Raw genomic sequence first — 26074 nt, forward strand, 5'->3', positions numbered from 1 at the left:
TTAACCATTGCAGTCTGTTTTCCAGCTAATTTAGCTGATGAATTGATAGGATTTGTTCTATTTGTTGCTATTACTCAATGATGTCTTTATATTCTAAGATAGTGAGTTTTTCATATTAAAAGCATAGATTCTGAAATATATGCAGATAGCTTTTCCTCCTTCACATGCCCTGCTACTACAACTTTATCACTGTACCAGAACAGAAATAACATGTGTGGTGATAGTGTCACAAGCATTTTGGTCATGGATGAATTCCAAAACTCCAGTGAATATTTAGTATAAGTTGAAGCTGTTCTGGAAGTTCCTGGCACCTACAACAGTGATAAGCAAAATATGGCATCTCTCCTTTCCATATTGTGCTATTTTCACACATTGAGGCAAAGTTACAAAAGATAGTTGAGCTCATCTAAAAGCTTGTTGTCACTTATAGAAGCAAATCCAGTGCCCATATTCCTCTGACTTTGGCTGTGTGATCGTCCCCTGCACTTCCTTTGGGTCTGGCACTCATCAGGCATATCCCTTTGTGGATATGCTAATTGAATTGACTTGAGTTTATTTTTAATGGATTAGTTCTTCATCAGAGTGCTTAAATGAACCAATTCACAGAGAAGTGTGTAAATCCCTAGAACCAGTGTGAAGTCAGTGTCAGAACTGTGGGAAAATCAGAAGGAGCAGGCTCCCCTCCTTTGGTGTTTGGAAAGCTCCAAAGTCTGCTAAAATGTACTGTACATCTTTACACAGCTTTAAGATGAGAAGAATAAACTATGTTGTCATAATGTTCTAGCTGCTAAAGGCTAAAAATATGTGCTGCTTACTTCATCATTTTTTAAATCTTGTTACTTTAGGAACGTAGAATGTTTTCAAATGCTCTAAAAGTAATTGTTTTGATATGTTGTGTTCTGATCAGCTTTTCTATAAAAGAAGCAGGCAAATCCTCACCCTAGAGATCTTTAAAGACTGTTTGTATGGTAGTGAGATACCTGCTTCTTACTTACTGTTTGAAGTTCTTCTTGCTTTTTTATGTATTAAAATAAATTGGCTGTTATAGGAAATATAATTATTTATAAAGTCTGTTTCATTTCTGATGCTAAAAAAAAGTGGAGGGCTGTGTAATAAAAGTTTCACAGTGGTAATGGATGATGGCAGTTCTTAGATACATGCTTTGTAAAGAATATAATGATCATGCCAGAAACTGATAAGTAATTTATTGTTTAGTTCCAAGCAGCTGTTCAATTAAAAATGTTCAGCCTTGACCTATGATCATTATTTTAAAATAATAGATCGCATGAGCAGTTTTGCATTTTGACAGGGAAAAATTATCATTTGACAAAAATAAATTAGTTCATAAATCATATGCTGATTTGTTAATGAATTGTGGAATAAAGATACTTAACATTTTCAGTGAGAGCAAAACTTGAATGCAGTCAGCCACTTGTGCTCAATCTTGTTTGCTTTGTTTTATAGGCTATTAAGACAAATTCTGTTTACTTGTTTTAAACTGATTGAACAGATGTATAAAAAGTGTAGGAGTTGCTCCTATTCATATTTGAATTCTTTTAAAGAAGTGCTTACATTTCTTACTTTCTTCCTAATTCAATGGGTAAGTAACTGCTTCCTTGGAAGGAAAATTGGAAGACCAAACATCAGTTGAATTTTACCAGGATGGTGCAGATCAAGCTTGCAATACTCCTAGCTGCAATTCAACACCTTCAATAATTTCTCAACATGTACATGTGCATGTGCACATGCACACCCAAAACTTAAACAGTAATTAGATTCAGGCTTAATTGACTCTTAAGCAGCAGAGCAGTGTTTTCCTTTTCCAATACACTTTTCAGATTTCAAAAATGTTTGTTCTGAACTGGTGTAAGAAAGAACATTAGAGAATGTGGTGGGCTGACCTTGGCTGGCTGCCAGATGCCCACCCAGCCACTCTGTCACTCCCCCTCAACAGCAGGACAGCAAGAGAAAATAAAATTAAAAATCTTCTTGGTCAAGATAAAGGTACAGAGACTGCTTAACAATTACTGTCACAGGGAAACCAGATTCAATTTGGGGAAAATTAATTTAATTAATGGCCAATTAAAGAGAGAGTTGGATGGTGAGAAACAAAGACAAAAACTAAAGCACCTTCCCCCCATCCCCACTGTTTTCTCCTCAGGTTCAACTTGACTCCTGATTATCTCCTCTGCCTTGCCCCTCTCTGAGCAGCACAGGGCAGGTGGGGAACGTGGGGTTGTGGTTGGTCCGTAACAGCTTCTCTCTCCTTTCTCATCACACTTTTCCCTACTCCAGCTTGGGTCCTTCATGGGCTGCTCCAGTGTGGGTCCTCTCAATGGGCTACAATTACTTCAGGGGTTATCCACCTGTTCTTGTGTGGGGTCATCCACAGGCTAGTGTGGATGTATGCTTTGACATGGACCTCCATGGGCTGCGGGGGAATATCTGCTACACTGCCTGGAGCACCTCCTCCTCTTCCTTCTCCAACCTCAGTGTTCACAGGTCTGTTTTTTCACACATTTTTTTTCCTCACCTCTCACGGCTCGTGCAGCATTTTGCCACTTCTTAAATACATTTTCACAGAGGTGCCACCAGCTTTGCTGATGGACTCAGCTGTGTTGTGCAGTCTGTTGTGGAGCTGGCTGGAACCAGCTGTGTCCACCACAGGGCAGTCCCTGGCCTCTCCTCACAGAGCCTCCTCTGCTAGCAAAGCCTTGACACCTGCACCCAATGCACACATGGAACATGCACATTGCAGAGCCTCAGTTTAACTCGCTGCCTAGAAACTGATTGGTTTCTTGAATCGTGAGATTTTCATATCCCTCCTAAAACTAGAAATTCTTTCAGTGATATACTGCTAAACTCTGAATTTACTTATTGGTTACATATTCAACCCCTTTCTGAATTCTTCTAAATTCTTGGATTAATAAAAGAACTAGTTCAGCAAGGTAATTGAACGTCATCAGTTTTAATTTGCCACTTTTAAATGTCATAGAATTCTTTCTATTATTGTGGAAGAATTAATAGCTTTTCTTTAAATTAAAATAGTTTTTTTTCTAATAAAGTATAGCAGAAAACTAGCAAAAAGAGCATGATGCTTGATTATTTGAGTACTATAGGAAAATATATACTGAAAAATTAAGTAGGAAGGATTAAAAAGGAATGTATTACAATTTAGATTATTCCAGTCTATTTTACTTTCTAATATAATGCAGGAAAAATAGTTATATCTGCAAAAAGACAGAAATACAAAGTTAAGTCGTTGTTTCTCCCTCCAAAGTTCATTAATAAGTGTGAGTAGTGGCTAGATTGCCGCATAAGTGATTGTGCTTCCCATTCATCAGAATTTCTTTGGAGCACACATGATCTTCTCCTGGATTAGCTACTCTCCTATCAGCTGAACAGCTGATATGTTAGACATTGTGTCTCTCAACTTTGGAAACCTCTGCATTTCCTTACTATTGCCCTCTGAGCTTTGTTTTCTCCCCTCTCCTGCAACTAGAGAAGGGGTCCTCAAACTTTTTAAACAGGGGGCCAGCATGCGGATGAAGTGGCAGGCAGTCATCTGTGGCTGCTTGTTTCCCACCCCCTCCAACCCCCAGCAGGGCAGGGGGTCTGTAAATACCGGGGGGGCAGATTGAGGACCCTGGGGGGCCATATCTGGCCCGTGGGCCATAGTTTGAGGACCCCTGAACTAGAAGCTCCAGGGAGATGTTATTGCAGCCTTTGAGTACTTAAAGGAGCTTGTAAGACAGGGACAGACTTTTTAGTAAGGCTTTTAAACTAAAAGTGTAGATTCAGATATAAGGAAAAAATTTTTTACAATGAGGGTGGTGAAACATTGGCACAGGGTGCCCAGAGAGGTGGTAGATGCCCCATCCCTGTGTTCAAGTCAGGTGGGACGGGGCTCTGAGCAACCTGGTCTAGTTGAAGATGTTCTTGCTTATTGCAGGGAAGTTCTAGCCCAAACTATGCTGTGCTTCTATGATTTTATTTAAAGTAAGGACTGTGAGAAATAACTGTCTCTCTATAGAGATTAGAACTTTTAAAACAAGTCTGAATCCTGGTCTCTTGTTCTTTAGACCTGTTCCTTCACTGGGAAAAGAGCACTTTCCAATTTCAGTGTGTGTTAATATTGCATATTAGATTTGCAAGGTCTTCTCTTCTGTGGTATTTGTGATCACTTAGGTATGTTACTTAAATCAGGGAAAGAGGCTATTACCACATAGAATAATTTGGATCTGACATAGTATATCTCACGGACAATTAAGGATCAGATCTGACTGCCCAGAGAGGCTGGACCATCTCCATCCTTGTAGATTTTCAAGACATAAGAGTATAAAGCCCTGAGCAACCTGGTCTGACCTCAGACCTGTCCCTGCTATGAGAAAAGGCTGGAATAGGGACCTCAGGGGGACCTCCTGAGGTCCCTTCCAACCTGATTTACCCTGTTATCTTGTGTTGTGGAATGAATATTTTGGGATACCCAGGCAATCTTTTTACAGTAACTATCCTGTGTAATTTTAATATTTTCAATAGGAAAACTATTTATTATTTGGGAAGATTAATGTAATTTTGGTAAACTGCATGGGAAAGCCAAAGCAAAAGTGAAAAAAAAAATCTCTTTTCTTTTGAGGCATTCTTCCTAGTTTACAGTGGATATTGAGAGAGTAAAACTTGTTAAAACATATAGAGCTGAATCTCAAACATTAGGCTGTGGAATTTGTTATATGAGTCCAGCAGCATGAGCTATACTTCAGACTGAATGACCTGTATGACTTCGTGTGTGGAATATGGACTATTCAGTTTCAGGGAAGGAGGAGAAGCATGGGGTTAATATGTTATATGTTACTTTAAAGGTGTGTGGTCTTATTCAAAAGCAAAGATATATGTAGATAACAGTTGTAAGTAACTTTATTTTTTAAAGCAATTAATTTCTTAACTCCTTCATAAACATAAAAGCACCACTGATACTTAAATAATGTATTTAATGTTATAGATATCATCCAATATATCAGTAGTAAAATGCATACTTTATTTTTAAAAGCTTATTACCTTGCCTTTCCTAGCTTTTCTGTTGACTACTTTTTATGCTTAACTGCTACTGCTACCTAACTAGTTTTCAGTGCTTTTGGAACTTTCTACTGGTAGATGCTTAGTTTGCTGTTTAGAAATAAGAGGTGCTTACATGTCTGATGAATTGTTATAGAAGACACACAAGAAAAAAGGACCACAAAACAGACTGAAAGGGAAACGCGTGCTGGATTTTGCGTTGTCACGAAAGAGGGTAACCAGAAACATGCCAATAGGGAAATAGGTAATTTTAATGTGGCAGCCAGGATTTGGGATGCCGAATCAGACACAATGAACATTTAAAATTCATACTTTATTAAGTAATCGTAACTTCTCTTCAGTATCTCAGTATTCAAAATAAGAAAATGCCATGGCATATACAAGGGGATGAGGTCCTCAGAAAAAAAAAAAAGATAAGTATTAGAAGACAAAAATAAAACTGTTCATAGAAAAAATACTGAAGAAACCTATTATTTCAGTCAACCAGACGCTGATCACAACAAACGCAGTACCAAATCAGGTGAGAAGAACACACTTTTATCTTTTAAAAAATGCAAATAAGCAATCCCTTCTCCTGAGTGCATCTATAATTATTTTTAACATATTTTTTTTTCAATAATCAGAGCTAGTGGGAAAATGTTAAACAAGAATTTGGCAGGCAAAAGACCTAATCTTACTAAATTTGAAATTGAATCAGTGTAACATCAGGCTAGTCAGATAATAAATCTAATCATCTGCTACTTAGAAAATGAATAGAAGTGTATATGAATACACAAACACACAGATAGGCTCCATCAGCTAATAATGAATTCATCAGCATGTAGTCCAAAAAGACCAAGCCCCAGCAGTACCTTACTAAGTTTAAGTTGCATTTATTTGGTAAGTATTAAATAGTAGTCTGCATAAACAGTACATAATATGTTACTGGACAGAAAATAGCAGAAAATAACACTAACGGTAGGAGGATTCCATTTAGTTTAATGGGAGAAATCCACTGGTTATGCCGCTTCATTTGTTTATGTACTATGGATTTTAAGGATAATGTTCTTTGAATATTATCAAGTTGCATGGTTATTACTGAGATCAAAATTTCATAGTGGAAGAAAAAGAAGAGTTACCTGTTATAAATGCAGCAGCTATAATTATAAAACTATTTTAGCTGTGGTTTCAATATATCAGATAATTCAATTTCCTGAAAACAGCTAAATATGCAATAACATTTCTACTCTCTTCTCGAAGTTTGGCTTTATCTATAAGGAAGATTCTCAGTGAAGGTATAAAAAAATTAATTTTACCCAATTTTATTTTATGATTGGCATTTTGCTTATTTTGCCAATTCTTTTTCAGAATCCATCTTCTCCATTTGACATTAAGAATAAACAGTTCTTTGGAGATCAAACTAAAAGTGGAAATGGATGGATTTTGACACTAATTTTACAATCAAAGTTATAATAAATTGACATGTTGACATGTTCTATGTTTCTGCATTATTGTATGTAAATTAGGGACAAACATTTCTTACACCTTTCAGATTAGCCTAGAACTCTTCCTGTTGTAAAATTTCTGTGAGCTAATCAAAAGTTTATTGAAATCAAGTGAAAAACTACTAATCACTTAAAAGATCTTTTGGTGAATGTCCTTTTATACTATCCAATCCAAACTGAAATATTCTAGATTAACTGTATAGTCTTTGGAAATCAGTAACAGACTTTAGAGAACTTAGAATTCTGTGAAGTATAAAAAAAAACCCTTTAAAATACATTTTAAAAAATGTATTTTAAAATTAAAAAGATAATCAAGGCTTTGTCAAAGAGCAATTAGCTAAGATACACAGGAAATGAGGAAATGCTGTCAACTTATTTATCACACCACAATCTCAAGTAATCGATTTATCTAGACGAACTTTTGTGTGACTAATCAAGACTGTTTCCATCATTTCAACTTTGCAGTTATGAAAAGATTGCTTTAATGTGATCCTGCAGCTGGGAGCATGTTTTTCCTTAAGGGCTTGTGAGTTTTAAGTCCAGCATGCAGCTAAAGGTGCGCTTGATATATGAGTAAAGCTTTATCCCAAGGACCACGGTAAAGCAGAAAATGAATGATTGATCAAACTTCAGAAATTTTCAGTCAGAAAAAGAGCCTGGAAACCATAAATCTAAGATGATTTGTCATTTTAAAATGATGATATAAATGATTTTTTAAAAAAAGAGATATGTTATAAATACTCTAGAAGTAATAGTCTTTCAAAGTACACTGTGAAAAAGGAAAACAGATTCAATTGCTTACTATTGTATGCATGTTTATTTTGTGAATTTACAGCATGTGCCAAAATACAGTAACTCATAGGAAAAGTGGCACATACTGTAAATGGTGTGTTTGAAATAAAATATTAATGCAATTTTCAATCACTTATAAACCAAAAAATATATTACTACAGATTTTTATAAAGATTAAAACACAATCAACATTTCTTAGAATTTTTTTACATATTTTAATTAATTTTTAATTGATTAATGAATTCCTGCAGACATAAGGCAATGTTTTGTTGCAGACTCCATTTGGCCCTTTCCATCACTGAAAAAACATATAAGGATGAATTCAGAGAACTTTGACACATATGACACAGCTTCCTTCAAAACTATTTTCTCAGCTTGAAAGAGACATCCTTTAGTCACTTTATTCGTACATCAGGAAATTTTGTGCACTTGCATCCTGAGTACTTAGAGACATCTGAGGACTCAAATAAGATCTGTCTTATTTTTCCAAGGCCTTAACAAATAAAAGTATAACACTCAATATAACAGATGTTATTACTTATTCACTTACAGTACTACTAATACTCATACTGCAAGTAACTAATGAAAAATCTCATTGCTAATACTTAAAAATGTCCAGAAACTTCCTAGAATTTTTGTCTCTTCTCTGGTGGTGTTCTCACCCTTCTGATGTCCTTCTGGATCCCCAATAGCCTTGGTTTTTCCTCAGGAGGATGAAGAGGGTACCACAGAGTAGTTATAGTACTCTGTACTTACTGTTGCATCATAGAATCATTTAGATTAGAAAAGACCTTTGAGATCCATTACCCCTGGACATTAACCACTAAAGCGTGCTGCCAAGCACACATGTTGGATAACACTCCATAGCTGAGCTGCAGCATCTCAATCAAAAATGCAAGGAGAATGTTATAGTTCAAAAATTCATTTTTTAAAGAGTTGAGACAGAAGGAAGTGTATTTCCTTCTCAGACTTCTATAGACAGTCTTTAGTTCCCATGGTTTCTCACCACAGCAGTACATACCAATGGCTTATGGGATTTCTTTATGGATTTGGGGGATTATTAAAAGAGCCAATTCCAAAACCAAAAAGGGAAAGAGGATGAGGACTGGGTAAATGAAAATCCTAAAAAAAAACCAACCCAAAACCAAACCAAACAAAACCTGCCACCTGTCCTAGTATAAATTTTTTTCTGCTGAGGGATGACTGCAGTGCTTAACAGAACATGCAGGCACATCTCAAATCCCTAAGTGATCCTACCCGACCTCTAACTCCAGAAGAACATGAGTCTCATTTTGGTCCAATGGCACGTGTACCATCTCTGTGTTTATGTCTCAAATACCTCACAAGATCTAAAACAGCAGTAGAGGGACATTCAAATCACTCTATTAGGTATTTCAAATTTGAAAAAGTTGATGCAAATGGAATGGAATATGAAAATGGAATGTAAGAGAGAAAATCACTGTAGATAAAAAAACCTCAGCTACTACAGGAAATTTGAACTTTAAGTCTGTTTAATATGCAGATGATACCAGCTTAAGGAGATGACTGCTTGTTTTGCGTAAGTGTCCCACCTATAGTTTTGCTTTTACCAGGGTAATCTCTTAATAGGTGTGGCTGGTCTAAAGAAGCGGTATCAGACTTATGCACATACATTATCTTACAGGCAATTTGCTGCTTAGCTGACATCTCTCTCCTGCAGTTATTATGTACTTCCTATGTTTCATCTTAAATGACAAACTATTCAAGCTAACATTTATGACTTTTTGTAGACTTTTACATACAAATGGGACTTAAACTCTGAGGTCAATGTACTGTAGTACCCAATGAATAATACTCAAGTATTAGGTTACTTCAATTGTCTGAAAAAATTACATTACATTGCATTTAGAAAATTTGCAATATTTTACCAAGCGATATTTGCGTGTTGTATTATTACATATTAGAATTTTTTAATTCATTTTGCATTTACTAAACCACAAATAAAACCTCTGCACTTTTTTTTCCTATTAAGTGTAACGACTAGAATAAAGAAACCAACTAAAACTTTCTGCATAAATGCAGCATAACAATGACGATAAAGGGCGTACCCCTGAAAGCTCTTATAATGGTCTGTTTTGCATGAGGAGCTCGTAACACTTGCCACAATAGTAACATATGTGTTAATTTTTTAAAAAAACCCTATCCATCTAAGCTGTGCACGTGTACCACTCATAAGATTAAAACATTTGGGATAAATGTATATTTCTTTTCTGCTGGCTATGCGTTTATGCCCACAATTCCCTCAGATCAGTGAGTAGCTAAGTAGATACCAATAAACCTGCTGGGTGCTGCAGATAAAAGTTTTATTAAAATTGTTGCCTTGGGTTTATTTCAGGTGAGTTTACTTTCAAGTGGTGATACCAATGAATTAAAGTAGGTACTGGTTTATGAATAAGGTAATGGGAAAATTCCACTGATATTGATGTGTCAAACAATTATGCATATGCTCATTTGGGAGACATAAGTGTTTAGTTATATTTTTTTTGTTAGAACAAAAATGTATTCTTGTAATCAATTAAAAAAAAAGTATTTTCTAAATATTCTGTAAATAATTATCTCCTTTCATATTAATATTAAATCTTTATTCTAGTCTTGTTCTAATGACATTATTCATGAAAATGCTAATGACAAAACAAATAATAGGTTTCTGGATACACACACAGACGACTTGCTGCATGTATGTAGATCTGCATATACACCTCTTTAAGTGTCATTGCTACTTCTGTTCATGTTTTTCAGTTTTCTACTCATTATGCTGTGAGTAATATATCTTATCTTTTGGCTTTCATAGTTGTCATGATTGTAACCGATAGTATATATTGGCTATTGCAACGTCTTTAACAGTGTTTTCAGTAACAGCATAGGGTAATGAATGGATACTCTCCGGGGAAAAAAAGACAGGCTATTCTGGAGGGTTTTTTGCCAAAGATTACTTAAGAAAAAAACAACAGTAAAACACCCATTATAGAGTATCTATTAACAACACCAAGTAAATAGTCATCAGAGAAAAATATAGAACTTTTAATGCTCCCCACAGCAAATGAGTATTATGGTAAATTACTGGTACACTATACAGAACTCATCTAAAGGTATTTTAACATTAAAAATAAATAAAACATTAAATAAATGTAATATTGAAATTACAATAATTTTTTAGAAAATAATTTCCTGACCTTTAAAATTCTGTCATCACTCTCTGTCTTTCCTTCTGGTAAGACTAGAGATACTGATAATGGTAGGACATAACTTATTTATTCATCTCAGAACAAGACTGACACTGAATTTCAGTGCAAGCAGCAGCAAATGTATTAAAGCAATACTAAGCACCATTGGTGTCTGCAGTACTTATATCAAGCAAAATCAAAAAATATACCTTTTTATTCCAGTAAAAAAATATCAGTTTATATCTTTTTTCTAAATGTCCACAAGACCAACTTATGAATTAGGTGTTCTGGAATCCTGTAATGATGTATTGCAAAATCAAATGTCTCTGTGAATCTCATTTAATACATAGCTGTCCCTTCCAATCTAAATTTTTCTATAATTATAACTTCAAAGTAAGAAGTAAAAATAGGGCCTGGCTACAAACACATGAAAACAATTTAATGTTAATCATTATTAAAATAAATCATCCTAATCTGCTACAGAATTTGCCACACATGGCCAACCGGGCTCCAAAGGCATATCTAGGTGTCACTGGTGAGTATACGCAGCTAAATTACTTGATTTGCTCTTTAGATATTTTTCACACGTAAATACTTTGGGATTTGTTGGTCTGGTATGAACCCTGAAGAGGTTATTTTCCTAGAACAGAGAAAGTAAGTGTTATCATATGTACATCAAATTAAAAGATTGTGCAGAGCTGAGTATTAGTAGAACATAGCAGTGCTATGGGTACACAAAAATTCAAACATAGCGGTTTTAATAAAACTGACCAACCAAAGAAACCCAAAATCCTGGTAACCCTGTAATTCCTTGTAAGAGAGCTTGCTTTATGGATGTGTGATTTCAAAATGATGCTCTCTGGATTTCCTGGTAGAGATGAAAGCAGAAATATCTTCTCTGAGGCTGGAGTACATAGATTAAATAATCTTAAATTCTCTCATGAAAGTGACTCATGCTCCCCTTTCTTTCATCATATGACTGCAGGCAATTCATCCACTACAAACTTTAACAGAAGCCTGTGTAAAATATGTGCAATTTTGCCTGGGCAAAATAATACAATAGATGCTTGAACATAACCCTAAAGAGTGTAAATTGACTGATGGTTTGGGGGCTTTTTTTTTTTTCCATCAATTGATAATCTGGACCATTTTTAAAGTCCATTTTCTATATCTTACTATCATGTCTACTAAGAACAGTTTTCTCAAACTGATACACCTTACCTGGTTCAGTGTCCATGAAGGCTGCTAAAATTTTATATTGATTCCTTAAACTATCATATGAAAAGAATTTTTTCAAGTAATATAAACTATACACTTTCAAGTCAATTGCGCTTTCCATGATGAAATATTGTTTGGAACAGACATCTGTCACAGTTTTATTTTTCAGACAATTAACCATGGGTTCTGCTTTTTTTGTTTCTCAGGTTAACAGGATTTCATCTTCCTCCACCTGTGACAAGTACAAAATCTGTATTTTCACTGCGCTTGACAAGTGACTTTGCAGTTAGTGCTCATGGGTTTAAAGTTTATTATGAAGGTAAGACATTCTTAACAAAATATTCTGGATTTTGGATTTTTTTCTCTGATCTCTATACATAATAAAACTAAATGTTCCACTAAAATGTATACAAATACACATTTACACTTTATCCTAGTTACAATGTTTGCTTTTCATGGAGTCATTCAGATGCATAAGCTTACATCTGAAATCAAAATATTTAAAACTCAGCTGTCTGTAGTCCCACCCAGACACAAATGTTATACGACCTTTCCTTTAATAATGCCAAATTCTTTAAATTTGAAAAAAACTATAATCATAATCTTTCTGGTCCTTCTAACATACGCTTATTCAAATTAATGGCAAGAAATTACTAACTCTTGAATTTCACTAGATAGTTGAATTTATATTTGCAAGTTTTATGGATAGATTCCTTCTCATACTTTTGCATAGGAGAAATGCTGACTCAGTTCTCTGAACTGACATAAAGCTACTTCCCTATTGCAGTTTTCACAACTGTCTACATTTTTCACACAGACACTGAAGTAAAGGAGGTGGCACATGTATTCCTGAAGTCCAGAAGTTCCTATTACTGTGTGTATGTTCTAGGAAGGACCTTGTTTATGATCAAGTTCACTTTAGTCATGTTTGAAGAGTTGGAATATATCATCTATCAATTTATTTTTTAGATCATTTTATTAGCACTGGGACCATGAGCAAGTATTTATAGGATATAAACAGAAACTTGCTTTTTCTACACCCCCCCCCCCTTTTTTTTTCTTCTTTTCCTTATTTAAATTGATGTAATGACACTTGATCATTTTCCTTCTGTTAAGCATCTCTCTCTGCAAGCCAGGAGCTATAGTAAACTGCGTGGAGAATCTCTGAGACCATTGTACCCTGCTCAGTCCCATCTGCCAAAGAAACTAATCTTTGAGAAAGTAACTAGCTGAGTAACACTTTGACAGCTAGGAAAATATCTGTAAACTGGAAATGCAATGAAGGGCTGCCATAGAAACACAGCCCACAATCACTCTGTAGTAAAATATCCTCAGCCATTGACACAGTTTACTTTCAGACATGATGTGTTAGAATGCTACTTCATATAGACGTTCCCTCCTATATGCACTTACATCAAGATATGAAATGAAAAACGTATAAGAATTTTCAAGCCTTTCTTGTCCTTTGAGTTATTATAGAAAATAGATGAAGCAATTACACTTTTTTTTCTGGTTTACACATAAGCAAGAGATAGTTTACAAAACAGAAATTCAAGCTATGTGTAACTGGTTTTGGCTGGATTATAGCTACTTTGTAGTTTGTCAATTCAACCTAAGTGTAACAGGGTTTTTTTGGCTAGATTATAGCTACTCTGTAGTCTGATAATTTTTCAAGTGTTCAGTAACTTTGTTCAGCAGCAGCATTATTGCAAAAATGTCATATGGAAATATACTATGCAATTCTTATGGAATTTTAACTATTTAAAATATAGTATGTACTTCTCATGCATGTTAGGAAAATATGCAGCATTTTTCATCATTGATGTGGTGCCATAAATTGGGAAATTCAGATTCACTATATATGGTATCATCTGCTGTCCTTGTATGTTGTTTGCCAAAAGGTTTTGCACTACTAATACTAACAGGTAGTGTACTATGCATTTCAGTTATCATAGAGAATGATTAAACTTGAAATAGAAGATCACTAACCGAGTTCAATTTGCACATATGACTGACACCTCACATAGTTCCTTTCCAGGCTAAAATAACGTGGTGAGTAATAAAACTCAGGCTCCTAAATCACTGACAAAGTGTGGGGATATCTTACTTTCAACCACAGAAATCAGCATTTTAGAACAAAACATAAACTTGTTACCTTGAATCTTATACTCATCTTTCTGGAATCTGAGGCATTATTTTGTGAAATCAGGAATATTGAAAGAAGTTAGGCTAGAGCCCAAAGTTTTAGTTAAATGCAGTCTCTCTTACCATGGCCAGACCTGCTTTTTGAAGAGTTGCACCAGAGCACCTTTATTCAGTTTTTTTTCTTTCAATTCCTGTTTTTCTGACTTCCTATGAAGTTTCCTGTCTTTATACCCAGCCAGCAAAGATATGAAAACTCATTTTGTTACATTCATTTCATGCATTGTTCCTTGACATGAGAGAATAGATGTATTTAAATGGTAATCACATCAGGGCAATCTCCGTTTCTGTTCTTGTACTCTTTGTGAATGTGTATAACCCTGCAATCAACATTTTCAGGTCTGGTTCTACCTAGTAACCAATTTTTAAAAATTTTGATTGCCCAGTACCTCTTCTTTTACCTTCCTGATGAAACATCTGCATACTGAGTACCCCTAAATATCAGACCACATACTTAAGTGCTTCATTATGGATCTGTAATTTGAGACCTAAGATAGAAATGATTAGCACCTTATCATTCAAATAAAGCAGAATGATAGAGACAGCATGAAAGGCAGGATAAGCAGTAGAGACATATATCTGAAGAGATTAGATCCAGGTGTGATTTGAAAAAGAAGGAACATACCTTTCATAATCAGTGATCATTTAACAGACTTTCCTTTGAAACATTTGGAAATAGATGTCATAGATGGTTATATGGGATACATTACTATTCACTGTCTAAAAAAACCCCAACAAACAACCAACACCCCCAAAAAAAACAAACAAAAAAAGCCCCAAACCAAATAAACAAAGCCCACCAACAGCTCCTTCTCAGACCTCCTATCTGCCTTGAGATATTTGCAGTTGAGCTGAAAGTTGACAAGAAACTCCAGAGTACCTGATATTATCTGTGGGAAATATGACTCTACCATGGAATTTCTTGATCACAGCATAGAGGAACATATTAATTTTCTGGTCTCCTGAGGAAAAAAAATGAAAAGACATGAATTTATATCATCAATAGAACTACTATTCTGGGGCACATGCAAGCGTCTGCAATTGCATCCAGTCAAACTAAGTACACAATAGACCACAGAAACACCAACTCTGGCCTCCTACCATCAATACCATAAGACTCAGTCTGTACCCTCTGTCCCTTCATCCTTCTCTTTGTCTCTTCTCTCCTTTGCTTCTCACCTGTCTTTCTTTCGTCAGTGTCAAGTGGGATATTTGAGTTAGATTTGGTACTGTTTTTTTAAGTTCAGTTTGTCTATTATTTAGGAAAGAACACATTTGAGAAATACACCTGTCTATATAGCACAATACCCGCGGAGAAAAAAGATTTCGTGAGAGAAAACTGAAACAGATTACTCAAAAGAAAAGGACTTCACTTACAGTGACAACAGAAAATGATGACATGCATTGAAAATTTGGGAGGGATTTTAAGACAAAAACTCGAGCTATAATAATTACCAGCCGCAATTTATCATTTTGTCTCTGTCTAGCAACACAGCTTTGCTGGCTGGAGTAAGAAAGGGGGGAAGTCTGCTGATTCTATGCCTGGTGGGTTTTTTTGTTTTGTGTTTGGTTTTTTTTTTTTTTTTTTTCCTGGAGAGGTTTCTGGCATCTTTTTTTTTTTTTTTTTTTTTTTTTTAGTAGCTTTCAGGATCTGTGTAACATGTTTGGCTATTAACATATGGAGGATAAGTGTTATACTTAATCTCCTATTTGATAATTTAGGCCAAGTCATATGTAGCTGTGTCCTTTTTATTTTATTTCTGATAAGATTATTTTGGGTTTGGAATAGAAGAATTTGATGCACTTTTCCATTTCCTGTGTTCCTAAGATACATAAGCAGCTTTATTCATTGAGAGCACAGGAGGGGAAATACAGCTGCTGAGAAAGAAAGCAACAAAGCAGCTTGGCCCATACAGCGAGGGGCTTCAGTGACCCCAGTCCTGCTTTGAACAGTGCTTCCTTTGGTTCTTGCTGGGCTATTTAACAGCAATTAAACAGGTAGCTGACATTGTTAAAATCATTGACTTCATTAACAAATTTACTGCTAGAATTTATGGCAATCTTCATTCGAGATAAATACGATAGGCATTTTTGTGCTATTCTATTGATCATGGATAAGAAAAAAGGAACTTAGTAAGTTATTCTTATACATAAAATTATGAATGTCCTGGAGATTAAGCACAATTATTTATAATAGTGTTATGAAATATAATTTTATCTGTTCTGTAGTGCTACACATCTTTTAAAAGATGAATTATAAAACTGAATTACTGTACACTGCATAAATAATGAAATGGTCTTCATGTTTGTACTGGGGTGGTGCAATAGGAATTCAGCAATTCTGCTGAAATGATTTTGAGAGGGGTTTGAGAGCAATTTTAAAAATTTCAAGATTTATCTTTATAGGTAACAGGAGGTGGGAGAAGGAGAGAAGGGAGCAGATGGTATTTATTAACATAATAGAATTTCCATCTAGTAACTTCTAGGGATCTATTACACATTTCTTTTGGGAATATTAAGAAAAATTGGTAGCTAATGTACAGGATTATTGAAGCATGTAGATCAGAAATAATATTAGGACTTAGTGCCAGGATGTGGATGCTAAAAATAATTTTGGCTGTTGGTATAAAGCTAGAGAATGTGAACAAATAGGATAATATATTTTTAGCTCTTCTGCATATCAAAATTCAGAAATGTTACTACACATAATCTAAATCTTGGATTTAGGTAAGGTTCACAAAGTACTAGTTGTATTAAGCTAGTAATATCACTACTAACTTCATGTAAAAATTTAAAGGATTACTAATGAATTACTGCTTAATATTGGAGAGGTGTCTATAAAAGATCTGCACAAAAAATGTTTGCTAGGCTAGAGTTGTAAAAGCCACAGACTTTAAGTTGTAAAGTTGTCACCAGGCTTACTACCTGACAGATACCATAGGCTTTTTGTTATTGTTGTTGTTCAGATTTTGCCATAGCTATTTTGGGTATGGCTACTTTCTGTCATAAGATTGCGTCAGCAAGCCCTTAATAAAAATGGAATTAAATAGAATTTGCCTAGTGTTTCTGAAAGAAAGTTCACAAAGAAAAAAAAAAAATCAAGAATGCTTAAATTACCTAAACAGATATATTGATCATGTAAACTCCTATTTTGAAAATGAAGCATATTAAATCTAACAAGGAAACATACTAAATATAAGATTACAATCTTAATTCTGAATTTTTACTGTAATTTAACCTGTTAGATAACAAGTTAAAAAAAAAAAAAAAAAAAGGGTGCTGGAGTTTCTTTTGGCTGAATATATGAGTATCTGCCATATTGTCTAAGGAGTCACATAAAACTATCTGTCATATCCTTCTGATCTTGGAATACTAACTGTGGACAGAAAACATCCCAACAATGCCTATTCATAGACTTGTATCTACTGTCCACAGCATGTCATGCAGAAATAAAATGGCTTTATATTCAGCGAAATAAAAAACATGGAAGATACTTACCAGGCTTTAGCTTTATTGTACCATTTGTCAAGACAGTCATTAACATGGTAGGTAGTTATGAAATTCCTTGGTAAATGGAAGTCAAAGGGAAAATTACGATTGTCAATATTTTAGAATTGATGTAATAAATGAAGGGGAGTTATCAAATCGCAAGCAAAGTTTAAAGAAAGAATAAATAAATATTTATGCTATAAAATGTAGTGCTAGGTCATGTTGCAAAAGTGATTTTATATTGATGTGTTTGCAGTGTAATTGCACTAAGAGAATTAAAGCTGCACAAATTTTATGTTGTGATTAACAATAGCAGAACATTATCCTGCTTTTGATCATATTATTAATAGTTCAGCATCAATCCAGACAAGAAAAAGCAAATCAAAATATTCATTCTATTAAAATAATAAAAAAAAAACTTAGATATTTTATCGGGTAAAACTATAAATCTATATTCTTTGCCATGTGTCATACAGAGATGTATAGTCACATGACATCTTCCTAGCCAATGTTTTTTAAAATTGCAAGTAATATTTCGAAAATACACTCTTGTCAGTTAATATTTAACATTGTCACTAAATAAAATGAGTATTGTCTGGGAAAATACTTGTTTTCTTCCAGTTGACCTCGTGTAGCCTGTGTGTCACAATAGATCATTGCCTCAGGACTACCACGCTAATCCTAATGCCAGAAGTACTTGTAATGCTGTAGCACAGAAGGGAGTCACTCGTTATGAAATCAATAGCAGGTTGCCTTGGTGCTTATTAATTTTACCATTATTATACCATTCCTGTATAGATCCAGAGAGTAAAGAAAAATAGACCAGTGGACTTAAATCTGGTTAATTTTTATTGCATTTCACACCTTTTTCTTATACTGCAATCACTAAAGAATAACTTCTGAAAACAAATTCAGCTCTTGAAGACATCAAGATTTAAGAAAAATATCACTTGCTTTGATTCCACTGGCCACTCTCCCTCACTGATATGTAAGACTTCTTACTCTGTTTTCAAAACTTCTAGTCGCTGGCTTTTGTTCTGCTTTTATCTCCTAAATTACAGAGCCCTTAGTGTCAGCATCTGTTAGTTCTTATGCTAGGTTCTTAAGTACTGCAATAAAATCACACACTTCAGACTATTCTTTCTCTTTAAAGTCTTAACATCCAGTATTTTGTCCCAAATCACAAACTATTTTGTGCTGTTCTACATTTTCATCATTTTGTGGGTGTTGTGATGTCTGTGTGAAAAACAGGTCTGGTCAGTACACTTGTCTGAGCCTGCAACCTCATCACCGCAATCTGTCCTATCTTCTTATTAAATCCTTTTTTAACTCTCAATGCGATCTCTCTACCTGTGTGAGAGGGCTTCAAGGGCTGAGTGACAGCTACTGGTGTCACACTGGTACCTGGGGGATTGCGAATGTGTGTGCACCTGTGACCCCAGGAGGTCCTGGGTGTGTGCCTGGGTCAGTGACCTCCTGCATATGCCAAAAAAGGGACCTGACTGCTAGTGCTTGTGTTTTATGCGAGTACGTTCCTGTAGGTACCTGCTGTTGAAGGAAGCACCTTGCCTGGGGCAGTCTGTAGCCAGTCCTGTGTCTTCTGCATGTCCCTCTGTTTCTCTGGCATAAGTACTCAGCTGTGCAACTGGTGGAATCTGCAAATGGGAAAGTAGCAACAAGGTCCATCAGACCAAGACAGACACTCCCAGGTCTCAAGGTGCCCCCAGCTTGCCTTCTATGGCTGGGCAAGAGAAACCTCCAAGCCCCTGGGCTGCTGGAGGCAGTGGTCATTTATTACATCCTTCAACATATTTAAATGTCATTTGAGTTCATAAAGAATAATACGCCCTTGGTAACTCTGTGCTGACTATTCCCAGTTACCTTTATCCTTCAGTGTTAGAAAATGGATTACAGAAGTGTGCTCTTCACACTATTCCAGAAACTGAGGGAAGAGTTACTAGTTTACAGTGCCTGTGGTGGCCTCTTGCTTTCATTAGGACAGGTACATCACTAGTCTGTCTAGTCAAGGGACTACCACTGATTGATGTAACTTTTAACGGATTACAGACAGCAGTTTTTCAGTCATGGTGGGACAGCTCTTTCAGTACCCTTGGGTGAATCTATGAATGTGACTATATTCAACTTCTTTCCATAATCCCTCAACTCCACGCCCAGAATGGACTGCTTCTCTCCCCCCCAACCATATTGATACATGAAGAATTTTCTTCTTGTGAAGACCAACGCATAGAAGGCATCATGTTCTCTAGCCTTTTCCATGTTATCTATGGTTGTATTCCCCACACACTTTTTGCTACTAGCATACCTGTAGAATCCCTTTTTATAATCCATAACACTCCTTGCTAGCCCCTTGAACTTTGACCTTCTGCATTTTGTCCCTAAGTACTGAAACAACACGTTTGTACTCATTTCTTGTTGTCTGTTCTTTTTTCCAATCTCTTTGTTGTCTGTACTTCTTTGCATTTTAGATCATTAAGCTCCCTTCTTAGGCTCATGAGTCATCTGCCAAAGTTCATTTCCCCTTAAAATAGTTGGTTGTCTTTTAAAAAATCAGCCATCTCTCTGGCTGCCCTTCCTTCTCGTAATTGCTTCCCCAGAGATTCTATGTAACAATTCCCCAAATAACTCCAAATATGATGTCTTAAAGTCTAGTGTCCCAATTTTACTACTTTGTTCCCAGCTCAATTCTCTTCTACTCTGTAGTTAGGTCCCTGCCCCCAACAAAACTATTTTTAAAGGCCCTGCTTTTGAGGTAAGCAAGTCTGCCTGTGCTTATGTTCTTCTTTGCTTGATCATGTGGTTTCATTTCCTCTCAGCAGTCCTACTTCATCTTCAGATGAGGTGCCATGATTAAGGAGGCCAAGCTCTTGAAGCTCGGCACTGGTCTGCTGGATGCGCTTCCTCATTGCCAGAGCTTTTCTCCTAACCAGAAGGATTGATAGGGATGCCAACACCATCTGGGATCATATTCCCCTCACTCTTGCCCTCAGAATTCCATACCAACCTTTGATCTGCTTAAGGTTTCCCTTTGCCACATTTTTGCCACTTCCATGGCTGAGCAGCGTGAAGTAGCAGTTGTGAAGCTGAACAGATATCAATTGCTCTGTGAAATTATGGATCTGGGCTCAAGGCAAAAAGCACATTGTCCAGGATTATAGGTCTTGGCTTGAAGGCAGGGGACGGTGCCATGCAGGAGAGAATATTTAACCACTAGTTACATCTCAAAAGTTCAGTATAGATGGCTGTGTCACTTTATTAGCAGTATGCAAAAGTACAGTTAAAGATTGTTCCTGCTGCCAAGGATTTGACAACCTATTTTCAAGAGAGTATGTGTTAAATGCATCTAGAAAGACTTCTCTTCCTTGTTCTTTCATTTGCAAAATAACATATCATTTATAGCAAAAAAGCTCATGTACGTGTGCTTGATTATAGACCTAGTGTTTTATTCTACTGCAATTGCCAGCTGGACTTCAGTTGTTTTATGTTGGATGCTAAATTTTCTTTGATAAATCTTAAAAAATTAAATAAATAAATTGATTGATTAGAGAGCCACAGAAACATGCATGATTTTGTTCCAGGCAAAATGAATGGAAATATATTCATTTGTTTCAACATCTGCAAAAAAGGTCATTATTTGAAAGTTAAAACCCAATCATTTCTTCTGCCTTAAGAAATATTTAATTATTGGGAGAAAAAAATATCTCTCCTTAGTCTGGAAAAAATTCACTTACTATTTCAATGTTCTGTTTAATTTATTTCTTTCAGAATAATGTTGTTAAAGAAGCCATATTTGTCAACCTATGCTACCGTAATTTATCATTTTGATACACGCTTCATATTGAAGCTTAACTAAGACAGTGATTAATTTGAGATCTTAATTAAATGTCAGCCTTACTTTAGGTTTTTTCTTGTATTTTCATTGTCAATTTTCATGAAAAAAAAAATTGAATATACACTGCAAGTCTTGAAAGAAATGTCCCAAGAGATTCTGAGTTTTTCTTTGTGACTTACATTCTTCATCTACTGGACTGTCATATTATTAAGATAAGTACAATACCCTGACAAAAGCAAATCTCAGGGCAATCAAATTTAAGATTCACATTTTGATCCCATGTCTAGACAAGTAGCAGTAACTGTAATCCAATATAGTTGAAAAAGTATTCTGTAGGAACTAATATACTGCTTATTAAAGTACCAAATGAAATGCAGCTCCTTGTTTATAAGCACTTGCTTCCCTCATGCTTTTCCTAAATTACAGCTCAAGGAAATTTTGAAGTAGTAATATGCAATAGCAGAATTTGAAATATCCATAAAGTTCATAAAAATGGAGCTACTAATGGGTGATACTTAAACTTCTAGAAATATATGGTTGAATTCTTCAACCCACATTTGGTATTTGATAGAATTTTGGCTTTGATTTTGTCAGCTTTCATAGAATTTCTGTATCAATAATATCAAAATACACAGATCTGCAAGAACAAGTTTGGTATGCTCAGCATGAAATCTTAAAAACTCTTCAAAAGTCAATAGGAAACTTTACAGGTGGAGAAGTTTATTCATTATGAGAACATGCATCTCAATAATACATAGCTGTAATCTAAGAACAGACTCATTTTGTCACCTGAACAGATTTTCAAATTTTGCCAGTTTTTCACAAGTGAGTTAAATTTATAGTTCATATTTGAACACTTAGATCCATAATAAGATAGCCATACTGTTGAGCATTCAGTAGCAAGCTTAATACAAATTATGTGACACAAAATGCTTGGGATTAGCTGAACTTTTTTTTAGGTTTGTAAATAAAGCATCCAGTTATGCCAGTCACTGACATCCAGAACAATACTGTTATAACCATTTAGCTGTGATTATAATAACAATTTTATTTTAACAAGAAGAGAAAACTAGTTGCTTACTCGGCACTGGAATCCTCTGCTTTTTGAAAAGAAATAAAATTTTTTAGAAGCGATTTGCTTTTTTTGATCAGTCCTTAGCAGACAATTGCTCATTAGCCAATGAGGTCATAAAAGCAAACCTCAGTGTAAATTTAGACAGCTTTGGGAATGGGTGGATAATAAGGTCATGAACTAGATGGTCTGTCAAATGCCTTACAATTTAGAGGGACAAAAAAAAAAAAAAAAGTTAAAATAATTGAAAACAATTGTATCTACAAGTAAATACTAGTCTTCTGGCTGAAGGAGCTGTTTTCCTTTGGTAATTCTGCTTTTCTGTTGATGAACAACATAAAAAAAATCCCATTCCTTTATTAGATGGCTGTCAGCAGGCCGTTAAAATCCCATGGACCATAAGTTTCATGTTACAGCTAAAAATTAATTACCTAAGCAACTTATCTAAGATCTGTACCATAGATGAAATTTGAAAAGTGGTCCCAAAATATTGACACAATTTTAAAACTGGGTTTTTTTAAATGCAGCTTTATATTAGAAAGGTTTTAAAACTCCAGAACTAACCTATATTTTGTTTAAACAAAGAGGTCTATCCTAAGGAAAAATAATAATGAATTCTTGATACATTTTTGATCAAAAAGCCTAGAAATTTACATACTTTAAAAACAGTTCATTACATTTAGGATTTTTTTTTTTAAAGAATATTCTGAAAATAATGACAATGAGGTAATTAAAAAGATCATAAAAATATTATCTCAAGATTTAGTGCAGAACTCTTATACCTTCTTTGCTTTTGGTTTTCATCTCACATTCTGTAGTTTCCCTGCTATATATAATATATATACATATATATATATATACAATATATAAAATAAAACAGCATTTGAAGTGAGTACAGAGAAAATGGACAGACCTTAATCGGAAAGCAATCCTACTGCTTCCATATAAAAAATAGATGTCTAGGAGACTTTCTTACATATTTATTGTATGAGTAATGAAGAAATTAAAGCATAAGGGTCACAAAGATTTAATTTTTTTAATTGAATTTAGCACTTAGGTTGCTTTTCAGTTACTGCTCTGTCAGTGTGCCTATAAGGAATAAGTGTTCTTTTAGGACCAGATATCATTGCCAGTTGTAGCATTCAATTCCCAGTCTCTCTAAAGAGATAATCAACACTGATGCAGTTAGTGGCAGTTGTAGAGCTGATTTTGTGATGAAGATATGCATCATCTCGGATATGATTTGCAACCACAGGGTAAGAAAATGCTACTAAAGTATGGCTTCTCAACATGAGTGTGTCCAGATTTAAATTGATGATGTAGAGCTGAAAGCCTGCGCTGTATGCTTATTCCTCTCAGCACCTTGACTCTCTAGTTTACTAGTTATTAGTAAATAGAGAGATGATAAGAATAAGCTGTTTATAGACAAGTAGTGTTGTAAAATAACAACATGCTATGTCATCTTTAATTACAGCATAACTGCTCAACTCTGTACTTGTCACAAGAGCTCTTATTGCAAGCAATAAGAATGTCCGATTCAGGACATGAGGCATCTTCATACAGAAAAATTTTCTACTTCCATCCACAATTCTGCTATTGTCATATCTAAATTACATTCCAACTTCACATATTGTTGAGGTATAATGAAATACAGACTCCTTATACCTCAACCTCTGCAGTCACTTGAAAGACACTTTTTCTAAAGTCTTCTTTATCAATTAAATACATTTATATATTTACTATTCAAAGAATACCTTTTAAAGTAAAGCATCAAATAATTAATAAACCCAGGAAAAGTTGCTCAAAAACAGGAGCTAATTGAACAAAGAAATCAAAAGAATAAATTCTTTGAAGATGATGATAGAAAAGGAAATAGAAGCTAAAACTTTTGGTTATAACTGCCAAATGGTACAAAGACTCATAGCACAGGATTTTCTCACACTGGTGTTGGTAGGCAACACATTTCAGTTTTGATCAATGGACCAAGACAAATAAGCATGGTATTAGTGAAGTTTTCAGAGGAGTAACTTATCAGCTTGGTGAGATTAAACTGGAACTACAGAGCAGAGAAAACAATTGAAAAACTAGTGGAGAGAATATTACCTGAATTACAGTATTAAATGCCATTATTGTTTTTGCGGCACTTCTTAGTCTGGTCCCCAGCCTCATGTTCCTTTCTTCTTCCTTGTTTGCTCGCTGTAGCACTCACAAGGCTATGCAGGAGTCAGATCAGGGAATTGGTATGGATGAAAACATAGTCTTGTTGCACCTGTATTACTCCCTTATCGTGTTCTCTGATCCAGCCTGCTGCATGGCTCACAAATGCTCACAGCAAGCCAAAACATGAATGAGATACATACAGGTAATGGTGGGAAAAAACATTGCTCCTTTGACAACAGCCCACTTACCTTAATTTAAAACATTTTTTTAGTTGCAACTTGATGCAATGTGTGTAATGCAGAATGACAATAGATTGTAACAGTCTTACAGTTGTGAATTGTATCACTACTTGTCTGTGTTTCTATTTGCATAATGCCTGGTACCAGATTTACTAAATACAGAAAACTGACTCTTGCTGCTTAGAGGAAATCACAATATCTTGGATTCCCAAGATTGTTTTGGTTTGCAAATACTCCAAGAAGCAAATCTGTCATGTTTGGATTTGGGTCTTTCATGAAAGTATTATACGATGTGCCTGTTACATTCACTTGAATCCAGTTTGATCATTATACAGACTTGAAACAATAAATTAAAAAAGAAAAAAAATCCCAAAGATTAAATATGTATTACAGATTGGAAATAACTAAAAAAAAAAGAAATTTAGTTTAAGAAGTTGCAATCTTAACATACAGCACACATTTTTTTCCTGGGCTTCTTCAATTTCTCCTGAGATTTAGGTCTCCTTTTTCCAACCTCTGCCCGATAACCCCTTCTGTTCTAAGGCTGGCTTTCCCATATGAGGTATTTCAGATTATACCTTCACTCCTCCTTTTTAAGGGATGGAGTTCTTTTCTTCTGTCTCTATAGTTTAAACTCCATTCAAGTTCATTTATTTGATAGACAGCATGTGTTGAGTTTATGATGATTGTGACATATATCAGTCTTCACCTTCAGTACTACCTGTGGCATAGATGCAAATGAAAGAAAAAGGATACTGCCCTATTTTCTGGGACTGGTTTCCTTTCTTGGGAGATTTCTTAAATTTTAATTTTAATTTCTATTGCATTCTTTCCTTAGCTCACTTCTTTAAGTACACTATCTTTTAGGTAACATTTTTAAAGACTGCTACATAATTTTATCAATCCTATCACATGTGAGGGATTAGATGGTTGGGATTCACCTCACAAGAGTTCCAATACACATTACAGTGCTGATGTTGATATCCTGTATTGCCATTGCAGACTTTCTGTATAATAGAAGGCAGAGATAAACAATTCTGGAGTGCCATCCCATATCTTTTCTCACTATGGGCTACAAAGTAAGCATACGTGACTAGTACATGCTAACTATAACACAGTTGGGGGTTTTGTCTTCTTTGACAGAATATATGACATACTACTACAGAAACTACAATATTCACATTTTTCACCCTGTCCCCCCCAAATTTTCAACAGTTTAAAGGCCCCTATTGTCATATAAGTGCAGGTGTTATGGTGGAAAATGTAATTACTTGTAGCATTTTTGCTGTTCC

The 26074-nt window shown here is 35.1% G+C and overlaps 1 protein-coding gene across 1 annotated transcript in view; it reads left to right on the forward strand.

The window, feature by feature from the left end:
- Positions 1–26074, forward strand: part of CSMD3 (CUB and Sushi multiple domains 3) — a 740574-nt gene that overhangs the window by 99941 nt on the left and 614559 nt on the right. The window contains exon 3 of the mRNA XM_080381544.1: positions 11977–12089. Within this exon, the coding sequence (XP_080237670.1) occupies positions 11977–12089 (113 nt within the window). The remainder of the gene's footprint in view (positions 1–11976; positions 12090–26074) is intronic.

Source organism: Falco punctatus, assembly GCF_963210335.1.
Source record: "Falco punctatus genome assembly, chromosome: 3".
Taxonomy (NCBI): domain Eukaryota; kingdom Metazoa; phylum Chordata; class Aves; order Falconiformes; family Falconidae; genus Falco; species Falco punctatus.